We start from the raw sequence: 21,943 nt of genomic DNA, 5'->3' as shown, positions 1-21,943 counted from the left end.
CTGAAGAAGTGGCTGAATGAGCAATCCCACTCACAATGGCGCTCTGCGCCATCTCTCTCTCCAGACCCTAGCCCTGACTCCAACCCTATCCCTGGACAGTGCCTGGGTCCAGCACCCACCACCTTTTGCTTTCTCCATGGCTGTGCTCACCCTCCAAGAGTCTCTTGGGGTGAAGGTTCTATATCCTGTGCTCAAAAATGCAAAAGGTCTCTGTGGAAACCGATACTTAAGACCCAGCATTAAGTTTGGGTAGATAAGGACTTCTTTGGAAAACAGTCATGCCTGAAAAAGGTACGTGCCAAAATGACACTAACAATAACAATCATAGCAGCCCGCATTTCTAAGATTAGTTTTGTGATCACTTACAAAGGGATTTAACCTCGCTACATGTTTGTGAAGTTGGTAATTAATTACTATTATATACTGCTGGAAACTGAAGACAGATAAGTATCTTAAGATCATACAGGAAGCCTGCAGGATGGCAGGAATTAGAACTAAGTTAATTGACTCCCGGTTCTGAGCTGAGCTGGAGAGAGCTGACACCAGTGAGTATCTGGTGTGCAGTGCCCGCTCTGCGGGGGTGACTGGTGGGGCAAGCACGCATGGCAAGGAGAAAAGAGCATACAGCAGTGTATGCTGAACTTTGCTGCATGCTGCTCATTCTTCCTCCCCACAGAAACATGCAAATTCTAGAATAAGTGAACTCCTGGAAAGAGGGATTTCTCCTTTTGCTTCCTCAACTTTGATTAATCCAGTATTTGCTCCCAACATCTTGCACAGTCTCATATCTGTAAGCACCCTATTTCTGCTGGGGTGAATGCACTCAATGTAAATGGGCTGCAGGGGTGTGAGGGCTACCTTCCTCCTTTGAGGAGGGGAAACTCCTTCTGAATTTCAGCACAAGCACTCAGCCACGCTCCAGGCTCATTAACCAGCTCTCCAAAAACTACCTCCAACATAGATGTGCACAGGGGAGATGAGAACAAACTCTCAATCTGGAATCCTTTAACTGTAACAGACACTCAGCAGGGGAATCCATTAGACAGGAGCTGAAAATTAGCTTTGCAAATTTCTCTGTGCCAGAAGACACATTCAAAAGAAAACCAAGAGGCTTTCTGGAGAATGGTTGCACTTGAAGTGACACCGCATCCATTTGCATCTATGTGTATGCGTGCTTCATTATTTCTCTGAGGAATTCTACAACGTATACACGGGCCGAGAGGCTGAGGGAAGCACCATGTTAAAAAACTGTTAGGAGAACCTGCAGCCTTGCAAGCCTGGGGCATCCATACCCTGCATCTGGAGGTAGCAGGTAAGCAGACTGCAGGGAAGCACAAGCAGGGAGCAGTGTGCCTGGGCGCACCTTGTGGATGGGACAGGCAGCATTTCAGAAGCAGGCGTCACACTCCAGACTGTGCAAAGGTGTTTACAGAAGCTAGGTAACAAAGACTGACCTACTCTCTAATCTGTTTCATCTGCTTGGCTCTGTTCCCATGCAAAGTACATGAGAACAAAACATGTTCGTGCAACAGAGCAACAGCCAAACCCAAGTTCTGCAGAAGTCTGTATGGAAGACAGGGGAGAGATTCATTTCTGACTGTTCAAGCAATGCCTGGCGCAGTGTTTCAGTCCTAATCATTACAGCCTTAAATGCCTCAGTATCCTTGTACCTTTAAATGGCTTTTTCTCTGATGATGGAAGTGGAAAATGAAGTAAATGTATGTCTCCCACCACTGTGATACCTGAGCTGCTTTTTCTCTTCTGAATGCCCATTGCCCCCACTCTCCAGGAAGGAGGGGAAGTGCTGATTGTCCTGTTTTACGGAAGGGCAGACGCACAAAGCAGCAAGCATCTCTCTATGGCAGAGAACACCCTGCTGCAGCCGCTATTCTGGAGTTAGTGCTGCAAAGCCACTGCAGCTGTGCCTCCACGTGAGCTCCCCTAAGGTGTTTCTCAAAGGACAGGGAACCAAAGCTGAGTTGCTCTCACAGCATGGCTGACATCCACCCCACCTGGCCACTCTGGGTGGCCTGGAACACAGCACCTGGCCAACAGCCACCCCAGTGTCTCCCTCTCAGTCTGGCCAAAACCCTGCAGACCTGGCCTGGTCCCTTCTGCTCCCAGCCCTCTGAGCCCCAAAAACATCAAGGCACTGCCACGTCCGCCCAAAGCACTTCTACTCAACCTCTGCTGCGGAGAGGCTGCTGGATGTGCGCCGTGCCTAACAAGGCAGCCGTTCAAGGCAGAGGAAGATATCAAACCAAATTATGCACAAATCCACGTTCCTAAGAATGTAAAGGAAATGCAGCCGAAAATGAACTATACAGCTACAGAAAGTTAATGTATGCTCGTTTGTATATCAGAGCATTGTCCAGGGGAACTCTCAGTTTCCTCTCAGGATCTATAAAGAATAGGCCTGTAAGAGAATGTTATGGTAGCAGAAATTTCTCTTTTCCTACTATTTTACTCCGAACAATATAGAATCAAAACAAAACGGCAGCTTTTCAAAGACTAGTAGTACAATGCCCACTAAAGAACATCACTTCAACCTCAAATGAAAGAGCACAAGAGACCTTTGCCCTGTGTATGTTGAGAATGCCTCCCTCTTTACCATACACACTGCATGAAGATCGCTGTGAGATACCCTCCTCACATCCACCACGCCCAAGTGCCACCTCTTTGCTTTCACAGCCAGCAGATGACAAGACCAGAACCAAAATAAGCAGAAGATGAATAAAGGAACAAGGTTGTTCTGAGCTCTTCTAATGATTCCCTTTAACTCCTTTTGCTGTCTATTCTTACGTTTGGTAAGGGTAGCTCTAAATTTATGGAGCCTGTGTATGGTGACACTAGGCATAGCCAAATACATTGGTCAGCTTGAGAACGAAGCAGCAGCCCAAAGCAATGGCTCTGCAAGGTGTTAGCTGCCTCATTCAGCAAGGTGAAGTACTTATCCAGAACTGTACTGGTGATAGCTTTAATTATAGCCTTACTAATTACTAGCTATCATTGCTGTTCAAAGGATACAGAATAAATGCACAGAGAGAGTTTAACCACTACATCAGAAATGTCCAGAACCTATAATAGAAATTCCAAGGTCCTAGGATAAGGCATTCATTTCTTCCCTTATGCAAATTGTCAAGCACTGGACTATGGATTAAAGATAACATTTGCCCTTTTGTTGAGGAAAAGGGCTTGTTCTCAGCGCTCGTGGTTTCCACTTTATCAGTTGCATAATGTGGTTGCACAAGGCGTGACCCAGGAAAGGAGATGCCACGTGAGATGGGGGAGCAATGACAGCAGGACAGCAATTTGAATGCACATCCCTCTATCACTGCACAAGGAGAAAAGCTTTAGTGGCTTTTCTGTGCAGCAGACCAGCCCCTAAAGGACATTCTGCAGTACTGCACAGGAACATGAGCACAGGGTGCAGTTCTGTTATGTGCACTTGCAGACACTGCAGCAAGTAGCTGTCTTTACAAAAGCATCTGATTTGTGCTGATAAGAAGTTCATGCTATCAGCTTCGTGTCTTGTATTTCTGGCCTAACTGATTCTATTCAGTCATTTGTGTTACAATGATTATTCCTCTTTTCCCAAGCAATAGCTGCCTGTTGCTGAGAGACACATTTACCTTTTTAATGTAAGCTATTTTTAGATTTTTATATGAACAAGATTTTTATATGAAATTTCTGTTACATCAGGAAGGTGTTTAGATGAAATTCTTAGCTCTAGTGGTCAGACTGACAGACATCACAGTCATAGGCAGACAGAAAGGCAGAATGTGAAAGTTGCATTGGCCAACTGTCTATCCATGTATTTAAAAGTCTATATGAATGTTTGGTAGTACTGTGATACTGTTATGCAGTACAGTGAAAGAGTAAATGGTGTTGAACTGCAGCTATGCAAACTCTTCTCCACAGGAATCAAGTGTAGCTTTTCCACTAATCCCACTATGAGCACAGAATTTTCAGCTTCTCTGCCCTGATTTTCTCAAAAGTGCAGGATGAGTTTGGCAAATGAAACTGAGATTTATACGCAGACAAAACTGTCTCCTTTCCACTTCTTTTGTCCTTCTGCCAGAAACTCTCCAGAAAGCTGAAGATACTGTCAAGAAGAATGTTAAAACAAATTGTGGCACATATTCTCAGGATGGGAAAAGGAGATCCTTTCTCTTGGGAGCATTAGTCTGTGCTTGCAGACTTGTAGGATGTCATAGTGCCTGTTCGTGGTTGCGTGCCCTAGATGATTTGTGTATCAGCTCTGACGTGCTGGATAGCATTATAATGTTAATAACAACCACAGTTATGCACAAACTTCAATAGAGATCAACTTCGGTAACCAGGAGAAGACACACTATTTCATGCTTTATCAAATTGAATTAATAATGGCATTTCACCATGTAGGTTTCAACATTACATTTCAAATACGAAGTAGACAACCATAAAGAAGGTAAAGTATATGGCTAATTTATACCAAATGTTTTTATCCTTGGTATAAAGATTGCAATTCAATTAACACACTGTGAAAACACAAACTTCAAACCCCCTTAGGGGACCTCTATAGCCCCTCTTTCTAGTCTAGCTCTGCTCACCTGATATAAGCCTTAGGATATGAGTAACCACATCTACTGGTCTTTCTAGTTGGAAAGTGGACAGATTGGACAGTATCCCCCAAAAATCCCATGTCTCTGTAATGCTAAGAAGACAAAATCAGCCTTGTATAAGTCCTTCTTCAAACATAATGACAACATTTCCTGATGAGGATTTGCATCTGGAGCCAGATGGGGAGAACCTCTGACATCCCCTTCGGCATCCTGCTGCTGCCTGAGCTCACCTTGCCCAGGCAGTTCCTTCATTCCCCCAGCTGTATCATTCTGGCCCTTCTGTTTTGACCTGCACTGCTCCTTCATTAGGGCAGCATGATACTGCATTTTACACGTGGCGAAATGCACCAAACCGCAGTGACCCAGGGAATGGAGCCACCCGTGTTTATTTCACTTGAGGAGAGAGCCATGAGAAAACAGACCGACTGTGAGCACAGCCTGGAAACCCCGGAGCGATTCCAAACCTATAAACACATCACATGTAAGACTGGCTTTATCTCCCTTCTGGACGAAGTCACAAGCCAGTGTATCAGCAGACTAAGTAATAAAACTGTTAACGGGTTCATTAGCAGCTTCATGCTCACAACTGGGCCTTGCTTTCCCAGAGACCCACGGTATCATTATATTTGGAAAAGTCATTGCTGAGTGGTATTATAAGCTGTGAGAAACACAGGCTCTCTTTCAAAGTGAGATGGGCCAACCGCATTGAGATCACAGCCAAAGGAGGTTCTGCCCCAGGCAATCCCTCCCCATTGCATGCTGCGCTCGGTTCATGCTGACGTAGCATTCTGCAGATTAATTACTCTCTCCAGTAATTCCTACTGGGCCAGCCCCTGGTCTCTTGCCTTATCTGTTGCTCCATCCTTACTCAACAGAAAATTTGCCAAGGTCGAAGAAAAGTTGTTTTAAGCCCAAGAACCTCCAGGAGACCTAGCAGGATCGGATCTTCAGGGCCAAAATAAATGTGAAGTGAAAGCATGCACTGCTCCATGAACAGCAGCAGGGGCAGGCAGCCCTGAGGGGACCGGCTGGTGCTGCAGCCTAGGTGTGGGGCCACACACCAGCACTGCTTCATCATCCGAGAGTAAGCAGGGTACTGAGCCTTCTCACAGCGAATTTCCAGAACAAATTAGGATTTTCCAACAAGATCAGTAAAATCTCTACCTTGGAAAGCATGCAGGGAAAGAGCAGCTTTCGGTGAGTTCTTTTCTCACTCAGATTCTGCTAAAAAAAAGCACAAGCAACCGCAATAAAATAAATGTTCTTAGTCACACAAAGGCAAATTCAAAGACAGGCTACTGTCTGAAGCCAAGCTCCAGCTTTAAACCTGTGTAACCGAGAGCAAAGATGGTCCCAAGTGCATGAGCATGAAATGAAAATAATCCAGACATCATCCATTTGTGGAACAAAAATGTGGCTAGCCAAAAGCTAGCAATCCTCTCTGCTTCACACCATGTCGTAGCTTAAATTGTGTTTAAGAGTTTCTCAGGGTGACATCATTGTTTACATTTATTTGAATCACCCTTTAATTGTAATAGTACAAAACCATTTAAGTAGCCAAACTTGCTGTTTAGCTCCCTCCTGCTGTGTCATGCAGCAAGCGCTGATATAACTTCCTCGCCTCATGCACATCTACAAAGAGATCTGGGAAAAGCATTTCTCCCCACATCTGGGCGCTGCATTATTAGTTCTTCTGCTATTCCTTGTAGGTTAAGGAGAAAAGCAGCGCTTGGGCTTTAAGCAGTGGCTGTTTACAAAGTCCTTTCTTTGCAGATTAGCACTGACAGCATTAACTCGGGAGAGATGCAGCAGTGCGTGCCCTGGGCACCCTTCCCTGTGCAGAAAGGCAGGACGTACCTGGTGACCCAGAGCCACTCAGCACTGCACCTGTGGGATTTTTGTTTTCTGCAAGGAAAGACAGGGACCTTGAGGATTGCAACTGGTAATCCTCAGTGCCTCGCTTCCCTCCTTTCAATCGCAGCCCCATACATCTTCCTGTTAAGTGTTCTGGGCAATCTCTTCCAACAGCCATTTCCTGTACGAAGGCGTATTGTAATTAGGATTGCCCACAAGAAGGTGCTGCTGTGCTACTGTGTGGGCATGAGTTATGGCCCCTCAGGGAGGCAGCTTCAGGCAGCTGGAAGACCAAGTGAAGAAGCAGAGGGGTAAAACACTTTTTATAACTCCTGAAGGACACACTGTAGTAGACATCTGCGCAACCAAACCCAAAAGCTAGGGAAGTCCGGGCTCAACGTCGGCATTCGTGGATGATCCCTGTGGATGCAAAGGGACAAACTGAGCCCTTTGCAGTAACTGTGAGGGAATCTGGAGTCAGGAGTGTGATATTAGGTGGCTCCACGCTCACCTCACCAGCTGCAGGCTTCTGGAGACAAGGAGGAAATTGCTTTAATTCCCAAATTATTGTATTCAGTGCTAATTTCAGTCAATGAGATATGAGTTAATGCCAAACAGGATGAATCCCTTAAAGAATAGGTGCTTTTGTGTGTGTATTCGTGGGGCATATCTCTGTGAGTGATAAGGGTCATCCCATTTTACTCATAGCTATAGAGGAACACACAAAATAGCCCCATGGAGGTTAGTGTTTTTCCTGCAAATTGACCTCAGCATATCTATAAGAAAGAATTTAAGGTGTGCAATTTCTGAGCTGTGGGCTCTAAGGAAGCAAACATTTTGGCTGAAGTGTGTTAAATTCGTGGGGATTTTTTAAAAAAATGGAACAGGTAATGACTAGGTCAGGTCTCCTTGACCCTCAAATCAAGAACAATCCCAGCAGGGCTGAAACCTCCCCACTCTACTTCCTTGGCAATCATGTTCCCACAGTTCAGAAAAACACAGGAAGATCTAAGGAAACCTATGTGGAAATGCAGAAGACAAAGGCAAGTGGTCTGAAAATAGAAGGCCGGTCCATATATTTCCTTTACATTCTGGGCCTGATTCTAGTTTTTGGCTGAATTTTGAAATCTCAGGGACCATATGCTTTTGCCATTCTCTACAGGGCACAAAGGAAAACTGGCTTGTTTGTCCTCGTGTGGTTGTAAGGGTTAGAAGAGGTTCTTTCCTTCTTGCTCGCGAGTGTCAAGGACTCTTTCCAGTGCTAAAAGCTTTGCAGCTTAGAGCCACAACAAAATCCCTGACCATTGGTTACACACACTAGGAACTAGCTGTGACTCCTTTTGTATTTCTAGATATTAGGGGGAAGGCTTGCAGAAATTGCTCTTGTACAGGTCTGTACAGCACCAAGACTTAATTCATCTGCTTGCAGAAAATGAGGCACTCGGCTGCAGATCTCAGACCCTGGCTTGCCAAATGTCTGCACCAGACACAATTTAAGAGGCAAAATTCATTCTGGTACAGGGAAGAGAGACTGTGCAGACCCCGACGTGGAAGGGCTGAGAAATTCCTTTTGGCTTTTTCTAATGTAAAAATTCAAGGAATTCTGAGCCCTGAGGGGAGTTGAGGAGACATCCAGGAAAGGGGGGTGAGAGAAGGAGAGGGAGGTAGGATGTAGTGAGGACAAAAAGTACGTGCTGTAAAGACAGACTAATCCAGCGACTTGGAGACTTGGAGACGAGGGTATTGGGCTGCCTTATAAAACACAGACTTACTGTCCATCAGAGTGCATAATTGTATTAAACTGTTAGCAACAACTCAGTACAAAGTTAACATCTGCATGGGGCAGTAGCTCAGCTGTCCTCAGTACGTGAATTCATTGCTTACATTTCCAGAGCCTTTGAAAGCACAGAGCTGAGATGGTCCCTCTGACACACGCAGTGCAACGCCAGTGCTGGCCCCGTGCACTGCAGCCCTCCCTGCCTCAGCCTCGGCAAAGAAAAGCACCATTACCCAAAGCTGCAGCCCTGTGGGGGGGTTGGACTTGGGATTCTTTCCAGTTTTGTAATTGCATTGTTGGCAAATACAGAAGATATGATGAGGCCATAAAAGCAGCCACAAGATTTACCTCATTCAGTCCTGGATTTACGTTAATACCTGGTTTCAGGTGAGCTGGAGTTCCCCACACAAGCGTGTTCAGCACCCCGCCTATGTGGAATTTGCACAACATGGGCAGCAGTCAGTTTTGTTCATCACAGTCTCATGAGATCAGACTCCCTGCCTTCTCTGAACCTTCCTCCTTCCCCACCTGAAATGAGTGGCTCATGGGCAGGTCTCTAAGATCACAACTCTTAGACAGAAAGCTTTGCTTCGCATGGCTTGTTCTAATCTTGCCTTGCTCCTGGTGATTGCAAACTCTCCGCTGCTAAAGTTCTGCTCCCTGGGGCAAGCTTCAAGCATGTGCTTATATTAAATGCCATTTCCAGATAATAACCTTGCCTGGCTGATTTTGGCAGGTTCTTCTATTTTCTCTGTGGCCTTAAAAAGAAAGACTAAAGAAGTGCCAAACTTAGGAGATCAGTTCTTTATTACACACACGTTATGCCCACTTGTTTATGTAGTCCACTTCTTTTTGCTTGTGTGGTTGAGTACAGTTAGATGCTCTGCCCAGAGGTGAGAACTGTTATGTCCTGATGGGCACGCAGAAGCCTTTGTGCCCTGTCAGTCATCCTAGCTGCTTTCTAAAGGAAAACACTTGGGACAGATTTGTTTTGCTCCTAGCTGTTGTTTAGATATTCTGGACATCTTTTAATTACTTCCACTTGTAATTCCCATTCCAGCGACATCAGGCTGGTCTAGAGAAAAAAAGGAAAAGGTGGAGCACAGGAGATAAGAGGAAACCTCAGATTAATGGTGAACTTCAGTAGGGCTTACTTTAGCGTCCTTCTCACAGTCACTGTGAAAGTCAAATGCTGCCTCCTGGAAATTTCCTGTGTAGTTTTAAAAAATGCAGATTGCTGCTGCTGCCCCCAAAACTGCTTTGCAATGTAAGCTGAAGCAGCTCCTCTGTTCATCCCGTCCTTTTCTGCTGAAGTGACCCTTGCTGCATATATTTGCAAATGTCTTTGGAAGCAAAAGATACGTTTCATCTCTGAGTGAATACAGCGTACGGCAGATTTTCACCGTCCTTCAAACTGTACTGGCACTTTAGAACACAAGCTTACAATAAAGGCAGCTCGCCTACCACTGACTGCACCTAATAAACCCCCTGCACTTGCTGGAAACCTTTGCCCTTGCATATGAGCCTACTAGCAACAGAAGTATTCTATCCATCGCCAAACCTGATATATTACTTCAAACTGAAGTAGACTGCGCAAACAATTCATCACACAGTCAGCAATTTAGAGAACATATGAAAGGAACATGTACCCTGCTGCTCTTATTTAGATTTATACGTATTGGCAGACCAAAGGGGACGTGTGTGCAGATAACTATTTTTGAAATTTTAAAAGAAAACGTGAAGTTCTTGTAACAGGAACCTTCAACAAGCAGCCTGGATTGTACCCCTAGTATACTTTTCGGTACAATGCTCATTTTCAGAAGCTCAGGGAGCACTGAGAAATACTTTGCATTTTTTTCCTTCCTTAAATAGATGAATTAGTGTAAAGAGATTTCCAGTTGGTTTTGAAAGTGGCAGCTTCGGGCAGAGAAGCTCATATATCACAATCTTAAAAAAAATCTCCTCTGCTTTTTATAACATTTTTCCCACAGTAAAGCAAATATTTAGGAATAACACCAATGAAGAGACATATTTTTGGTTTACTAGAACTGATCAGCGGCCGTGGTGCGGGCTGTCCAGTCCTCAGCTTCTCAGAGCTGACTGCCTCAGAGAAAGGCAGAAGCACAGCCTTAATGCCTCAGTCTTTGCAGCGGTGCACCCTGAGCCTGCAGCACGCCATGCAGGGAGCATCACTAGCTGGAAATCCTGGAGGATGCTGAGCTCCCGAAGCCTTTGATTTAGCTGCTGATATATGGCACATTTGAAACATAGCTATTAGTAAGCTAAATTGTTGTTCCTGGTATACTTGTGTATCTATTAGTAGAACAGTTGCAAAATGCAACAAAGTAAAATGCTAAATTTCAAATTTATTTTAGTTTCAAAGGGACCAAGCAGGACCTAATTGTTATTTTGGAATCCTGTTCGTTTTCCAGTACTATATCATCGAAATTACTGCGTTTATTGCAATACTTGAAAATGTATTTGGATTTCTCCTATATCAGAAACCTTTGGACAGTAACATCAAGGAGCGAAAGACACAAAATGTTTCACGCCAGATACAAGGTGCTGTCAGCATCAGTAATTCTTTGCAGATTTCTTTTTAGGGCCACCTAAAACGCCAGCTGTTGGCATCTCCAGTACTATTACTACGCAGAAAGTTTTTGGCAGAATGACCCTAACTTGTACAATAAGGAGTTCACAATAAGCTGTGTAATGAACAAAAAGAAAATGCACATTTCATGGTATCTGTAGAACCGTCTTAAGAAATGTAGAGATGCGTGCAATATTTTGAAGGTGTGTTCTGCGATGAGGCAGGAAATTGTTGGGATGAAGTTTGCATGGACTCTCCCCACGCTAAACATTGACAAGGACTGAATGAACCAAACTGGAGTTATCTGAAGGAGACCATCCACTGATCTGGACGCGCTTCATGGCCAGCCAACTGCTGTCCTCTGGCAGCCATGGCACACACCTGGCAGCCTTGGAGATGTGCTGAGCAGCCAGGCAGGAGGTAATGGCACAGTGGCTGCTGTCAGGCACGGGTACAGAAGCAGAGGACAGCCCAGCTCCTTTGCTAAGGTTTGGTAAGGGCCACGAGAGCTTCCTTTCTCTTGGGCGCCTGGAAGTCCTGCCCAGGGAGGCATCCCTTGGGCTGAGCAGCTGCGCTGCTCTCATGCAGCACCTCAGGTGAATGTCTTTTGCAGTTTCAAAGTCTTCTATCTGCATTGCAGATAAAATTGTTTGGATTTGAATCAGATTCAACTTCTTCAGCATAACTCTGCCTAATTTTCACAGAGATCCCAGAGAAGGCTTAACCTACAGCCTGCAGGATAGATCTGTGCCTCTAGTGCCTTGGGAGGTCAAACAATGTTTGATGAAACTCCTTGCAGGAGGAGGTGAACTTTGAGGGAAAGGTGACTGAGGAGTTAACACCTCACTAACATCAGTGCTATCCAGAACCTTCCCACTTCCTGGCCCTGATTCAGTTTGGCTTCCAGCCTAATTAGGGCACACAGACACTGTGCTAACAGATCATCTTTTCCTAATGATGGACAAAGGTCTGACAGCCATAATGCTGCTTCCAAATCCATCATCGGCCTTTTCCTATAGGGACAGCTAGCGATGTGCCTGTCTTCCTTTCCTCACTGCAGAACGCGGGCATTGCCTTCTCTCTGCCTTCTCTGTGCCTGGCACTGATGGGACAGTGAGCCTGGACCAAGTTCCAATGCTGTTAGCACCAGAATTACCAGGAAAGTAATGCTGGTGAGTGAGGAGCCAAGGCAGCACTGAAGTGTGGGCAGCAGGCTTTTCACCCCAGTGACATCTGCAGTGCTCCACTTCATCCCTGGTGCTCAAGAGCATCTGTGGCAAGACACGCTTTCTCCCTTCCACCAAACACTCGCTGCTCTCTCTCTCTGATCCACGAAGTCCGTGGTGACACACACCTCTGTGACACTCAGGCTGGATTTCCGAGGACGTGCCCTCTGCAGGCAGCCCCTCCAGCCTGGAGCCCCCCGGCTCCCCAAAGCCACGCAAGCCCTGCGGTGCACAGCCTCGGGCTCAGCTCTTCGTGCGCAGGGAGCTGTGAGAAGCGCCGGAGAGACGCCTGAAGTGCGCTGCGCCAGCCGGGAAGACGCACATCACATCTCTGAACGGATGCAAAGAAACCAAGCACGCTGCTGCCGCAGGATTTCCAGAAGCTATCCTATCGGAACCAAACTACAGGCACCTGGCAACGTGCTGGGAAGGAGCCCTCGCGCCGCGAGACGCGCTCCCTCGTGCTGCCGGGAGGAGCTCCCGTAACTTACAGCGCAACGCGCGGTGCCACGAGCGAAGGGCACGTCCCGCCCCGCAGCCCGCGGGCACGCACCGCCCCTCCGCGCCCCCGCGGAGCCCCCGCGCCGCCGCCCCTCGCGCCCCCCAGCGGCCGCTGCCTCGCGCTGTCCCCGGCGGCCTCCGACGCGAGCGGCTCTTACCGAGCGTCAGCAGCAGCGCCTGCAGGGCGCAGACGGCCAGCGCGGGGCTCGGCCCGCCGAGCATGGCTGGGGCGGCGCGGGGCGAAGTTTCTTTCGGTCCGTCAGAGCGGGCGGCGGGACGGGAGGAGCGGGATGCGCGCACCGCTCCCACTTGTTGGCTCCGGTTAAACCGTTCTCGCCGTTCACCGCTCCATCCTCGCCGCCCGTCCTTTCTTCTCGAGGTGTTCCGCCTTTCCCCTCCTCAGAGCCAACTTTATCCCTCGCTCTCCCCGTGCTTCCTCCGCGCGAGCCGTCCCTGCGGGGCCGCTCCGCACCTCCGAAGTCGGGGAGAAGTTCCTCGGGCTGCGCGCGGTGCGGGGGCAGAGCCGCGGAGCGGCGGCGCGCGGTGCCCGTCCGGGCGGTGCAGGTGCGCCGGGACAGCGCCGCTACCTGCCGGGGGGCGGCCGGCGGGAGGGGGGCATGGCCGGGAACCGCCCCGTGCTTGGCGCTCCCCCACCCTCCGGGTCCGGGTGGCTTTGCTGGGAAGTTTGATGCGAGCCCGGGATTCTTTATAGGGACAGGAAAAAAAAAAAAAAAAAGAGGAAGGAGAGACGTCACCAGCCCAAGCCAAGGGACTTCACTCGCTCTCTCCCTCTCCCTGTCATTTCACAGAACTCCTGGATTTCCTGTTGCCGCTGCCGCTGCTCGAGAAGGGGCAAAGAAGCGAGCGGAGCCGTTCCCGCTGCTTCCCGGCGTCGCCCGTCCCCGCACGGCCGGAGCTGAGCGAGCATCAGGTGGCAGCGCCTCGCGTCTCGCCGTCCTGCCTCGCTCCCCCGAGGGCAGAGAGTGCCCGGGCTGTGCCCCCCCCCCGCCGGCCCCGGGGCTCCGTCCGCCAGGGCACGGGGCGGGGAGCGTGGGGCGATGCTGCCCGAGCAGCAGGCTCCCTGCCGCAGCACCCCGTGCCCCTGGACGTTCGGCACGTCGGGTTCTCCCTGCGCCGCTCCCCGTCTAGCGCTGCTCCCTATCCAGCCCTGTCCTCCTGCTCTGCTGCCGCTGCCGCGCAGCCCTTCTTCTTGGGGCACAGTGAAAAGTTTCTTGTTGGAATACAATATTCTGGGCAGCCCCGATGTTATTATTTACTTAACTCGGCTGCTTCCGTGCTCTCTCATGGACTTCTCGTAACAGCTGCTTCTGTGTCACCCAAGCATTATCTGCAGGCTTTTGGGTGTAGACAGATCCACCCATGCATCGAGGCCTCCCGCCTGGCCCCGTGCCTCTGCTCCTGCCATGCCAGGCAGGACTCGAGCAGGGCGAGCAGCCCTGTGGGGTTTTGGCGGAGGACACGCAGCTGCTCCCCCTTCCACATCTGCCTCAGCACAGCTCAGCCTTTTCCTGGTCCAGCACTGCTTTAGCCACAGGTGCCTGCTGCCAGGGTCAGAAACTGCTTAGGCATCCTGGGGTGCCCCTGTGTGTAGGAGGGATGCTTCTGGAAATGCAGCTGGCACTCGGGTGACAGGAGGGAGCTCCTCTGTGCTATCCTTCTGGCAATGCACATACCACTTATATGGCTTTTTAAATACACAAACCTCTGTGCTGCACTGATAATGAGAGTATGGTGGAAGACTCACGGGCTGCCAGTTCCAGTCATGCCACAAATGCCATGCTGGGATTAAATGACCTATTACAGTGAAGCACTGTCAATCCCCGTGGCTGAATGGCAGGGTTTGTCTGGATTTTTTGTTACTCTAGCTCAGTTCATCCAAATAGGAGAGAAAAACAGCAGGTGCATTAGGACCTTATACTGAATGTGTACCAAGGGTTTTAATGAAACTGAACTGTGATCAGGATATTAGGAAGTTTCCGATGCCTCTTTTCATTATGCTTCTAAATTCTTAATGCATGTAACCAGTATACATGCTACATCAAAATACACTGGAGCAAAGTGAGACATAGGCGTGGTTCTGTGACTTACAAATTCATAAGTTATCCTGCAAGGGAAGTGGGTGCATCAGAGGATCGGAACTGATTCCTGGTGTAGAAACGTTCCAGATTCAAACAATGAATTGAGCACAGAGTAGCCCCAAATAATTGTAGTTCTATGAACTAGAAGCACCATTTCTTATTTACAATATTAAATCAGGAATGCTATTCTCAATATCACATGCTGCCACCGGTTAATGCCAATTTTCCTATCAATGCTCAGATCATTCTTAAGATGACTAAATGCATTTTCTATGCCTAGAGTTAGTTTTTAGGACATAAAACTTTCCCCCATCTGTGTTACAGGAATGGACTTTTAAATGGTTATGGATAATAGCAAAGACAAATTGTACTCTAAGCTTAACTGAAGAATGAAAATTCTAGCTCAGTGATGGAACTGAACAGTATTTTTGGCTTATGGGGAGGTGTTTAAGAATTCATTTGAAGTTACAGAACAGCTGCTAGCAAATTGTGTTGTGTTTCTGTCATGCCCCCCAAAATCTTTTACTTGTTGATAAACTTAATTCATCATTTAATTGAGACCAAATGCCCATGGTGTGTAGCTTCACAAGGAATTCCGTGTGAGAACCTGGCCAAATGATTTGGGGAACTATTTTTAATTCTTTATTTTCTCCCTCAAAATCTGCCAAGCCAAAAAGAAGGTTGTAAGAATGTCATGTTTTGTTCCTGAGCATCCTCATCTGCCTATAGTGACCAGTTAGAGCTGTCCCAAAGCACAGCAGACTTCCCTAAACAACAGCATGTTCCATTTGTATGGATGGAAAAAGCAGTTTGCTAACCCAGCTTGAACCTCTTCATAGTAGTACAACTCGTTTTGCTGTGACAGTTATTCCATCTGAGGGAGGCAAAGCTCCTTGTTAATACTAATGAACATATTCACAATACTTGGGGGAATTGAAGCTGGGCTAGAAAATGTCATTTTGCTTCCTAATGAAATTCTCTTACCTTTTCAAAGACACCTGGCAACTGTGTCATTATAGCCATAAATAAATAAAGTAATGGTATAAAGGAAGTGAAGGTACATCTGGTGGAAATACTAGACAACAGGGATGGAGAGCAATAACCTGCAAAAATTTGGCCAGACTATCAGGGCTGTGGCCTTGTGTACCATGAAGGACTGTGTGTTTTGTCGGGCCAAGGCAGCGTAGTCTCAGACCTGCACTAACTGCAGACTCTGACCATGCAACTCGCTTGGCTGTCCCTTGGATGACCTTCAGCCTGCTGATGGCATTGGCCCAGCATGGAAGACCGCATGCAGTGATCCCTTTTGTTAGCTTGGAAGAGGATGGTACCTTAGCTGGGCAGCTCTTCACTTAATCTTGCCCATCCTAGGTAGGTCTATATCTAGGAAACACAGCAGAGGGGATGGCTGCTGATCAGAGCAGGGCCTGGATTTGGCCAGCATCACTGACTGTGTGCTGTATTTAGCCTTAGCCAAAGGTAAAACCCATCTCAGCTACACATAGCTGTCCAAATGTTAGGTGTCTCATCTGGGCTGGTTATCTGGGCTGGTCTGCTTAGTGACTGCAGAGAGCCTCTTAAAAAGCATGGCTCATCCAATGTAAGTGATGCATCTGTTTTACAGACCTTTGGCAGGTGCCTGTTTCCTTCCCTCAACAATAGTCTAGGATCAAGACAAGTTTACCCCATAAACCTAAATTTTAGCTGTCTAGTTCTGCCCTGTGTCTTAGATGGAGACTCTTTAATGATAAGACAGCCTTTCTTGTCAGCTTGTCACATTTTCCTCTGTTTGTAGTCTTTGGTAGGTGAGAATTGTAGTGACTACCTTTAGAGGACTGTGAGTAGGCCAGGGATCTTCATTTCAGTGGCCCATATGAAGCAGTTCTATATCATTTTCCCAAGAGGACCTAGGACCCTTTTTGAATAGGTAGCTTTCCATGTCCTGTAAATCCAAACACCCCTGGAGAGGTGGTGGAAACAGGCAGGGCATTGCAGGAGCACCTCGCACTTTACTGCATTGTTCTGGGATGAAAAAAAAATGCATGAGTTCAGCTATTTATTTGATGAGAACATAAGGTACCTTGGAGGCATACACAGACTTTCAGAACAGGCGTGAAGCTGGCTATGTATGGGTTCTTCAGCTAGTAAACAGGGTATATAGCCCATCCCCAGTCCCACCTTGTCCCTCACACAGACAAGAAGCTTTGCCAAGAGTAGCTGCTTTAATCCCAAGGAGAGCTGCAGGACCATCGCTGGGTGTGCCTCTCTCCACGATCTGGTCAGGCTGTCTTTGATTCACGCACATCCTGTAGTCCCTTGGTGATGTAAAGACAAGTTAACACTGGCAGTCTGTGTGCAATCAGGGTGGGGAACTTTTTGATGAAAATATTTTTCATTGGAAAACGGCATGCTATCAAAACAGAAACTTTCTGAGGGAAGTCTCCATTTGGAATTACTTCTGCCAGGGATGTAGTTTCTGGGAGGGAAAGCACTGTCCCAGCCTTGGCTGCAACTTCGTGATGTCTTGTGTGTGCAAGGTCTGATTTTAAGACTCCACCCTGCATTAGGTTAGAAAACTTTATTGTGATTTCCTGTGTCTTGCAGGAGTCCTCTATTCAACAAGTCCATTGACTTGTTGAAGTCAAAGGACTTTGGCTGCTGCTTCCAGCTTCTTGCAGACATGTTTGCTTACTTATTCTTTTGTTTTAAAAAATATAGAAGGAAAGGCTTCATGAAAACCCCATTCAGCTTTTCTAGCTGGGAAAAACATTTCCTGCACAGCTTTTGTTCAAATACACGGTAGTACCATAGGTGAAACCTAATAGCAAGAGATGTGGGGCCACAGAGCCACGGGCATGTTTCTCATGACTTGCTGCTCCTCTGTGGGATGGCAGCTTCAGAGGGGCTGAGCAGGAAGCACATGCAGTTGTTAACAGAATCTATATGCACCTTCCTCCTTTGCACACAAAGGGAAAACAAGCCAGAGAAAGGTTCAGTGAATCACTCAAAATGCAAAAGCTGGAAGAGATTTGTCAGTCACCTTAGCAACAACGACAAAGCAAAATATAAATAATATACTGCAAGCAATTATATTTTTGTTTATAAACTGTCAAGTATGAGGGTTTTTTTTTCATTGTGACTTGTTATCCATCCCTGCCTGGCATCCTGGCAGGCTCTTCCTCACTGTCCAGTTGAGGCTGGGCACTGCCTGCATCTTCTGCCCCCCCGCCCCGTCCCAGTCACAGCCCACCCGCTGCTCTCCCACCACGCAGTCCTACTGCACTTGCTGTGGTAGAGAAATGTGTGGACCTGCCTGAAAACACCTCTCACACATATGTGTTCAGATAACAGAGGAGAGCAGAACATTTCATCCTTCCGTTGGAAACGGGAGATGAAAGGATAAAGATTACGCACCTCCCATTATTTGTTGCTTTGAACTGTAGTCTGCTTTGTAAAACTTGAACGTGGGGGAAATGTGTGATGTTCCATCTCTTTGTGTTTCCTCTGTAAGGTTGTTTTTGAGCATCTCCTTGTAGCTGTTTGACTCAAATCCTTTATAACTGAGGCTGCCTGGGGAGATGCTTACAGCTTATAAATATAATCTAGGCCTTGGGCCCGTACGGCTCTTAGGAAGAATTAACTGGTTTGGAGCACAAGACAGACTTCTGAGCCAGGAGTACAAAACAAGAGAAATGTTAAGGAAAATAAATAGCCATCAACAAAAGCAGACAGATGCTGGGTTTGATCACTATTTTGTTCTGCTAGATTCCGTGGCAGAAAGTCAAAGCTACCCACCTAATGAGGAAGAAATTAACGAGCCGGGCTTCATCCATACATAGCATTTGAGGTAAGAAAAAGATTCCATCGCTTGGAGTTACCTTGGTCCGTATCTTTTCCTTGCAGTGACCTTCCTCAATCAGAGGCCAGATTTCATGTGAAAGGTTTTCCCTCGCCAGAATGTGAACTTCAAAGTGTGAGAAAAATGGGTTTCATCCAGCTGTAGGCCTCAGAGCGAGTGACCAAGAATGCTTGTTTTATTTATTTTTCTTTGGATTGTAATTCCTTCTTACACTTTCTCTCTCTTTAGGGATAAAGCAGGATTTTCTCACCAGTAAGGCTGAGAATGAGAAACATGATTCACATCTGAGGTATTCTTCAGACGTTCCCTTAAAACTAAAGATTTCTGCTCACATCCCCAAAGTATGCTCAGCAATTAGAACTGTCTGGTTGAAATCGCTGTAGCAGAGGGAGAAAAGCCTGAGAGGAAGAAAAAGCACAGATAGGCCTTGGCAGTGGCAAGATAGGAAAACACTGGCAATTCCAGGGTGCTCACATTAATCAAGACACTAGACACATCCATCATGAAAGTGCTAGGGTTAATTCAACCCATGGTGCAAGGCTGGAATCCCGTACCGTGAGCTTTTTCTTTTAACTTGGCACCAGAGGGGCACTGTGCCCCAGTTCATCACTGAACATTTACCAGTCCTTAGTCTGAAGGTTTTTAAAAACCGTGTTGTAAGTGCTGTGCCTCACTCCAGCCTTCCCCCGCAGTGAAGAGTTTGTGATCAGCCTGAACCAGCCTATTTTCTCACCCCTTGTTTGTTACCTTTCAGTGACTGCAGTAACTGTAGAGCAGCATCTGGAGCAGGGTGGCATTCCCTTCAGCGCTGACCTGGAAGAGGCCAGGACAGCCCTAGATGTCCCCCTCAGCAGGCAGACCATCCAGCAACACGACACAATCCTGTTCTGATGGCCACCAGCTGTAGAGCATGTGATAAGCTTACAGGGATGTAAGCCACTTAATCATAACACAACTTTTTCTTCTTGTTGCATATGCTAAAAGAATGTGCTCAGCGGTCCTTTCACTGAGCTGCCATCTTCCTGTTAGATTTCACAAGTAAATGCTTCTTGTCTCTGTAGGACAAGCACTGAGATTATCGCTGGTTACACTAGCTCCAATGTAAACCAGAGCTACATGACTCAGTGCAGCCAAGCCTGTGAGGCAAAAATAGCGGGCTGGTGTACTGAGATGGTGGAGAGAATCAAAGAGACACTGTCTACCAAAATTAATATGTCTGCAAATGAGCTCTCAACCAATGCAGAGCCAAAAGAAATGTTTCTTCCATGGACTTATTTATTTTTGAAATCTGAAAGGAAGCAGTTGCTAAAGACAAATGGACATTGTGCTGAAGGTTTTAGAAATGAGAGATGGTGGCACAGAGACACTAACAGTGAAAATGCCATCACTGATCTTCATTGTCCAAGCCGAGAGGCACTGAATAAAAGCTTGAGCTCGAGCCAATGGAAGTGAATAGAAGTGAATGGGAAGATTCTTGCTGCCTTTAATGAGTTTTGGCTCTGACCCTAGATGGAGAAACATAACTAGCAATGGATAAACGGGACTCTCAGTATCCTTTCACCTTTAAGAGAACACAGCGTTACTAGGAAAATGACAAAGGAAATCTGTTTACGATGCAGTTTTTTTAAAAAGGTGGCTGTGTCCAGCCTTGAATAAAATAATCCAAGCATCATGCATTGCCCTTGCATTAAGTTAGCAGCAGCAGCAGCCAGGCTGGAAGCTCAAAACAGAAAACCAAGGCTGTCCTAGATCCCTTAGCAGAAAGCCTGCCTCCCACCAGCCAGCACGTGAGCAGCCTTTGTGTCCTCTTGCCAAGCCAACCACTACAAGAAAGGACAAGGTGCCACTCTGAAGAGGACAGGATATAACAATGAACAGCTGTGAATGTCAATGGAGAACTCTTCAAGAAAGTAAGCACCTGCCTCAAGGCTGCAGTGCCTTATGGCAGAAGAATCTGGTGCAGGCCTGGGGCACTGCAAAAACAGGGCTCATTGGCACAATTAATTGTCTGAATAAGGAAAGACTCGGTGAGGTCATGGGAAGACAGTAGGACAGTTCCTACTTGCCACAGAGGATGGGTGTTGAAGGAAAGCAGGAGAAATATTTCATATTTTTCATCATCTGTGGTTTGAGTAGAACCTGACCTTAGGAGATGACGGTGGCTTTTGCAGCAGACAGACTTTCTCAGCAAGGTCAGCGAGTGAGTCAGCGTGAGGCTGGGAATAGAGCTCAGGACGAGCACGGCTGTGCAGAGCTGAGACAACAGGCTCTTCTTTGTCTCCAGGGGATTGCCACCCCAGACAGTGAGAAGCGCTCAGGCCATTGGCTCAGCACAGACCATGCCATGAGTTCCAGAGATAAAATACATATTTCTTGGATGCTGCTTCCTGTAAAAAAAGGCCAGTGAGACTGTGCCATTCTCAGCAACCGCATTCTGCAATTTGTCTGTAAATGAAATCAAGTGTTCTCTCCCTGTTGGCTGCTCTTCGTTCTCAAAGTTTCTCCATCAGCAATCTCTTAAACTCAGTGGGATGTCAAACATTCAATGGGAGGAATGATTCAGTTGTCAGGGCATTAAGCCTCCGGTTAAATAGCATGATTCAAGCTACTCCTCTGCCAAAGCCCACCTGTATCTTCCTGGAAAAGTCACTTGATCTCTTTCCTTCCCCTCCTCGCCTGAAAAACTTGTTTAAGTATCTATCCTGAAGACACAAGAGTCTCATAAAAGTTGTGCTCCAGGCTCTGCGCTAACACTGGTTGCTGAATACCATCGTTATTGTGAACAGGGAGTCTCAGCCTGGCAGAAGAGGCAAGACTTACCGGGAAGGTGAAAATGTGCTTAAGGGCTAAATGGGAGAAAATGGTCAGTACAGCTTCCTGTGGTTCCATGGCACAGGGATGAGACCGACTGGTCCTAGGACAGTGAACTGCAACCGTGTTACAGTAAAGCCTGTATGCCAAGGCAGGGGAATTCTGTTTGTGCCTATGCATAATGTTCAGTAGCAGATGACACAAAAATCATCCACCTCTGAAAGAAAATGCTGCTCCTCCTAGGCTGTGTTTTCTAGAGGCCTTGCACCTGCCTTTTCATGGACTCTTTGCTAGCATTTAAAGGACAATTAAAAGCATTACCATTCCTATCAGTGCCACAGGGCTCTTTTGTACGCAGGTTCTTTGTCTTCTAGACATCAGGAAGAGTGAAAAGTACTACAGAGATTTCACACGGTAAAAGCCAAAGGTAGGAATTGCAAGGATTTTCAGCAGGAAAAACAAGGGTCTGAAAATCAGCAGGGCAGGCTCTGAGGACTCACTTGTGCGTTTCTCATCTCTAATCTCCTCTTATCGTGTCTTTGTATGAATGCTTGTCTTAGTCTCTTGGCTGGCGTGTTTGGCAACTAGGATCGAGATCTCTGATCACAGCAACCCTTTTAGC

General features: G+C 47.0%; 1 protein-coding gene across 3 annotated transcripts in view; it reads right to left on the bottom strand.

The window, feature by feature from the left end:
- Nucleotides 1-13,232, bottom strand: part of LOC110403438 (vascular endothelial growth factor receptor kdr-like) — a 122,889-nt gene extending 109,657 nt beyond the window's left edge. For 2 of the 3 annotated variants that reach the window (XM_021406629.1, XM_021406632.1), the window contains exon 1: nt 12,711-13,232. In XM_021406629.1, coding sequence (XP_021262304.1) covers nt 12,711-12,774 — 64 coding nt within the window. In that variant the 5' untranslated portion in view covers nt 12,775-13,232. The remainder of the gene's footprint in view (nt 1-12,710) is intronic. The other variant, XM_021406630.1, reaches the window with a different exon arrangement.

Source organism: Numida meleagris, chromosome 8 (genome assembly GCF_002078875.1).
Source record: "Numida meleagris isolate 19003 breed g44 Domestic line chromosome 8, NumMel1.0, whole genome shotgun sequence".
NCBI lineage: Eukaryota > Metazoa > Chordata > Aves > Galliformes > Numididae > Numida > Numida meleagris.
This window is presented reverse-complemented; position numbering and strand designations above follow the sequence as displayed.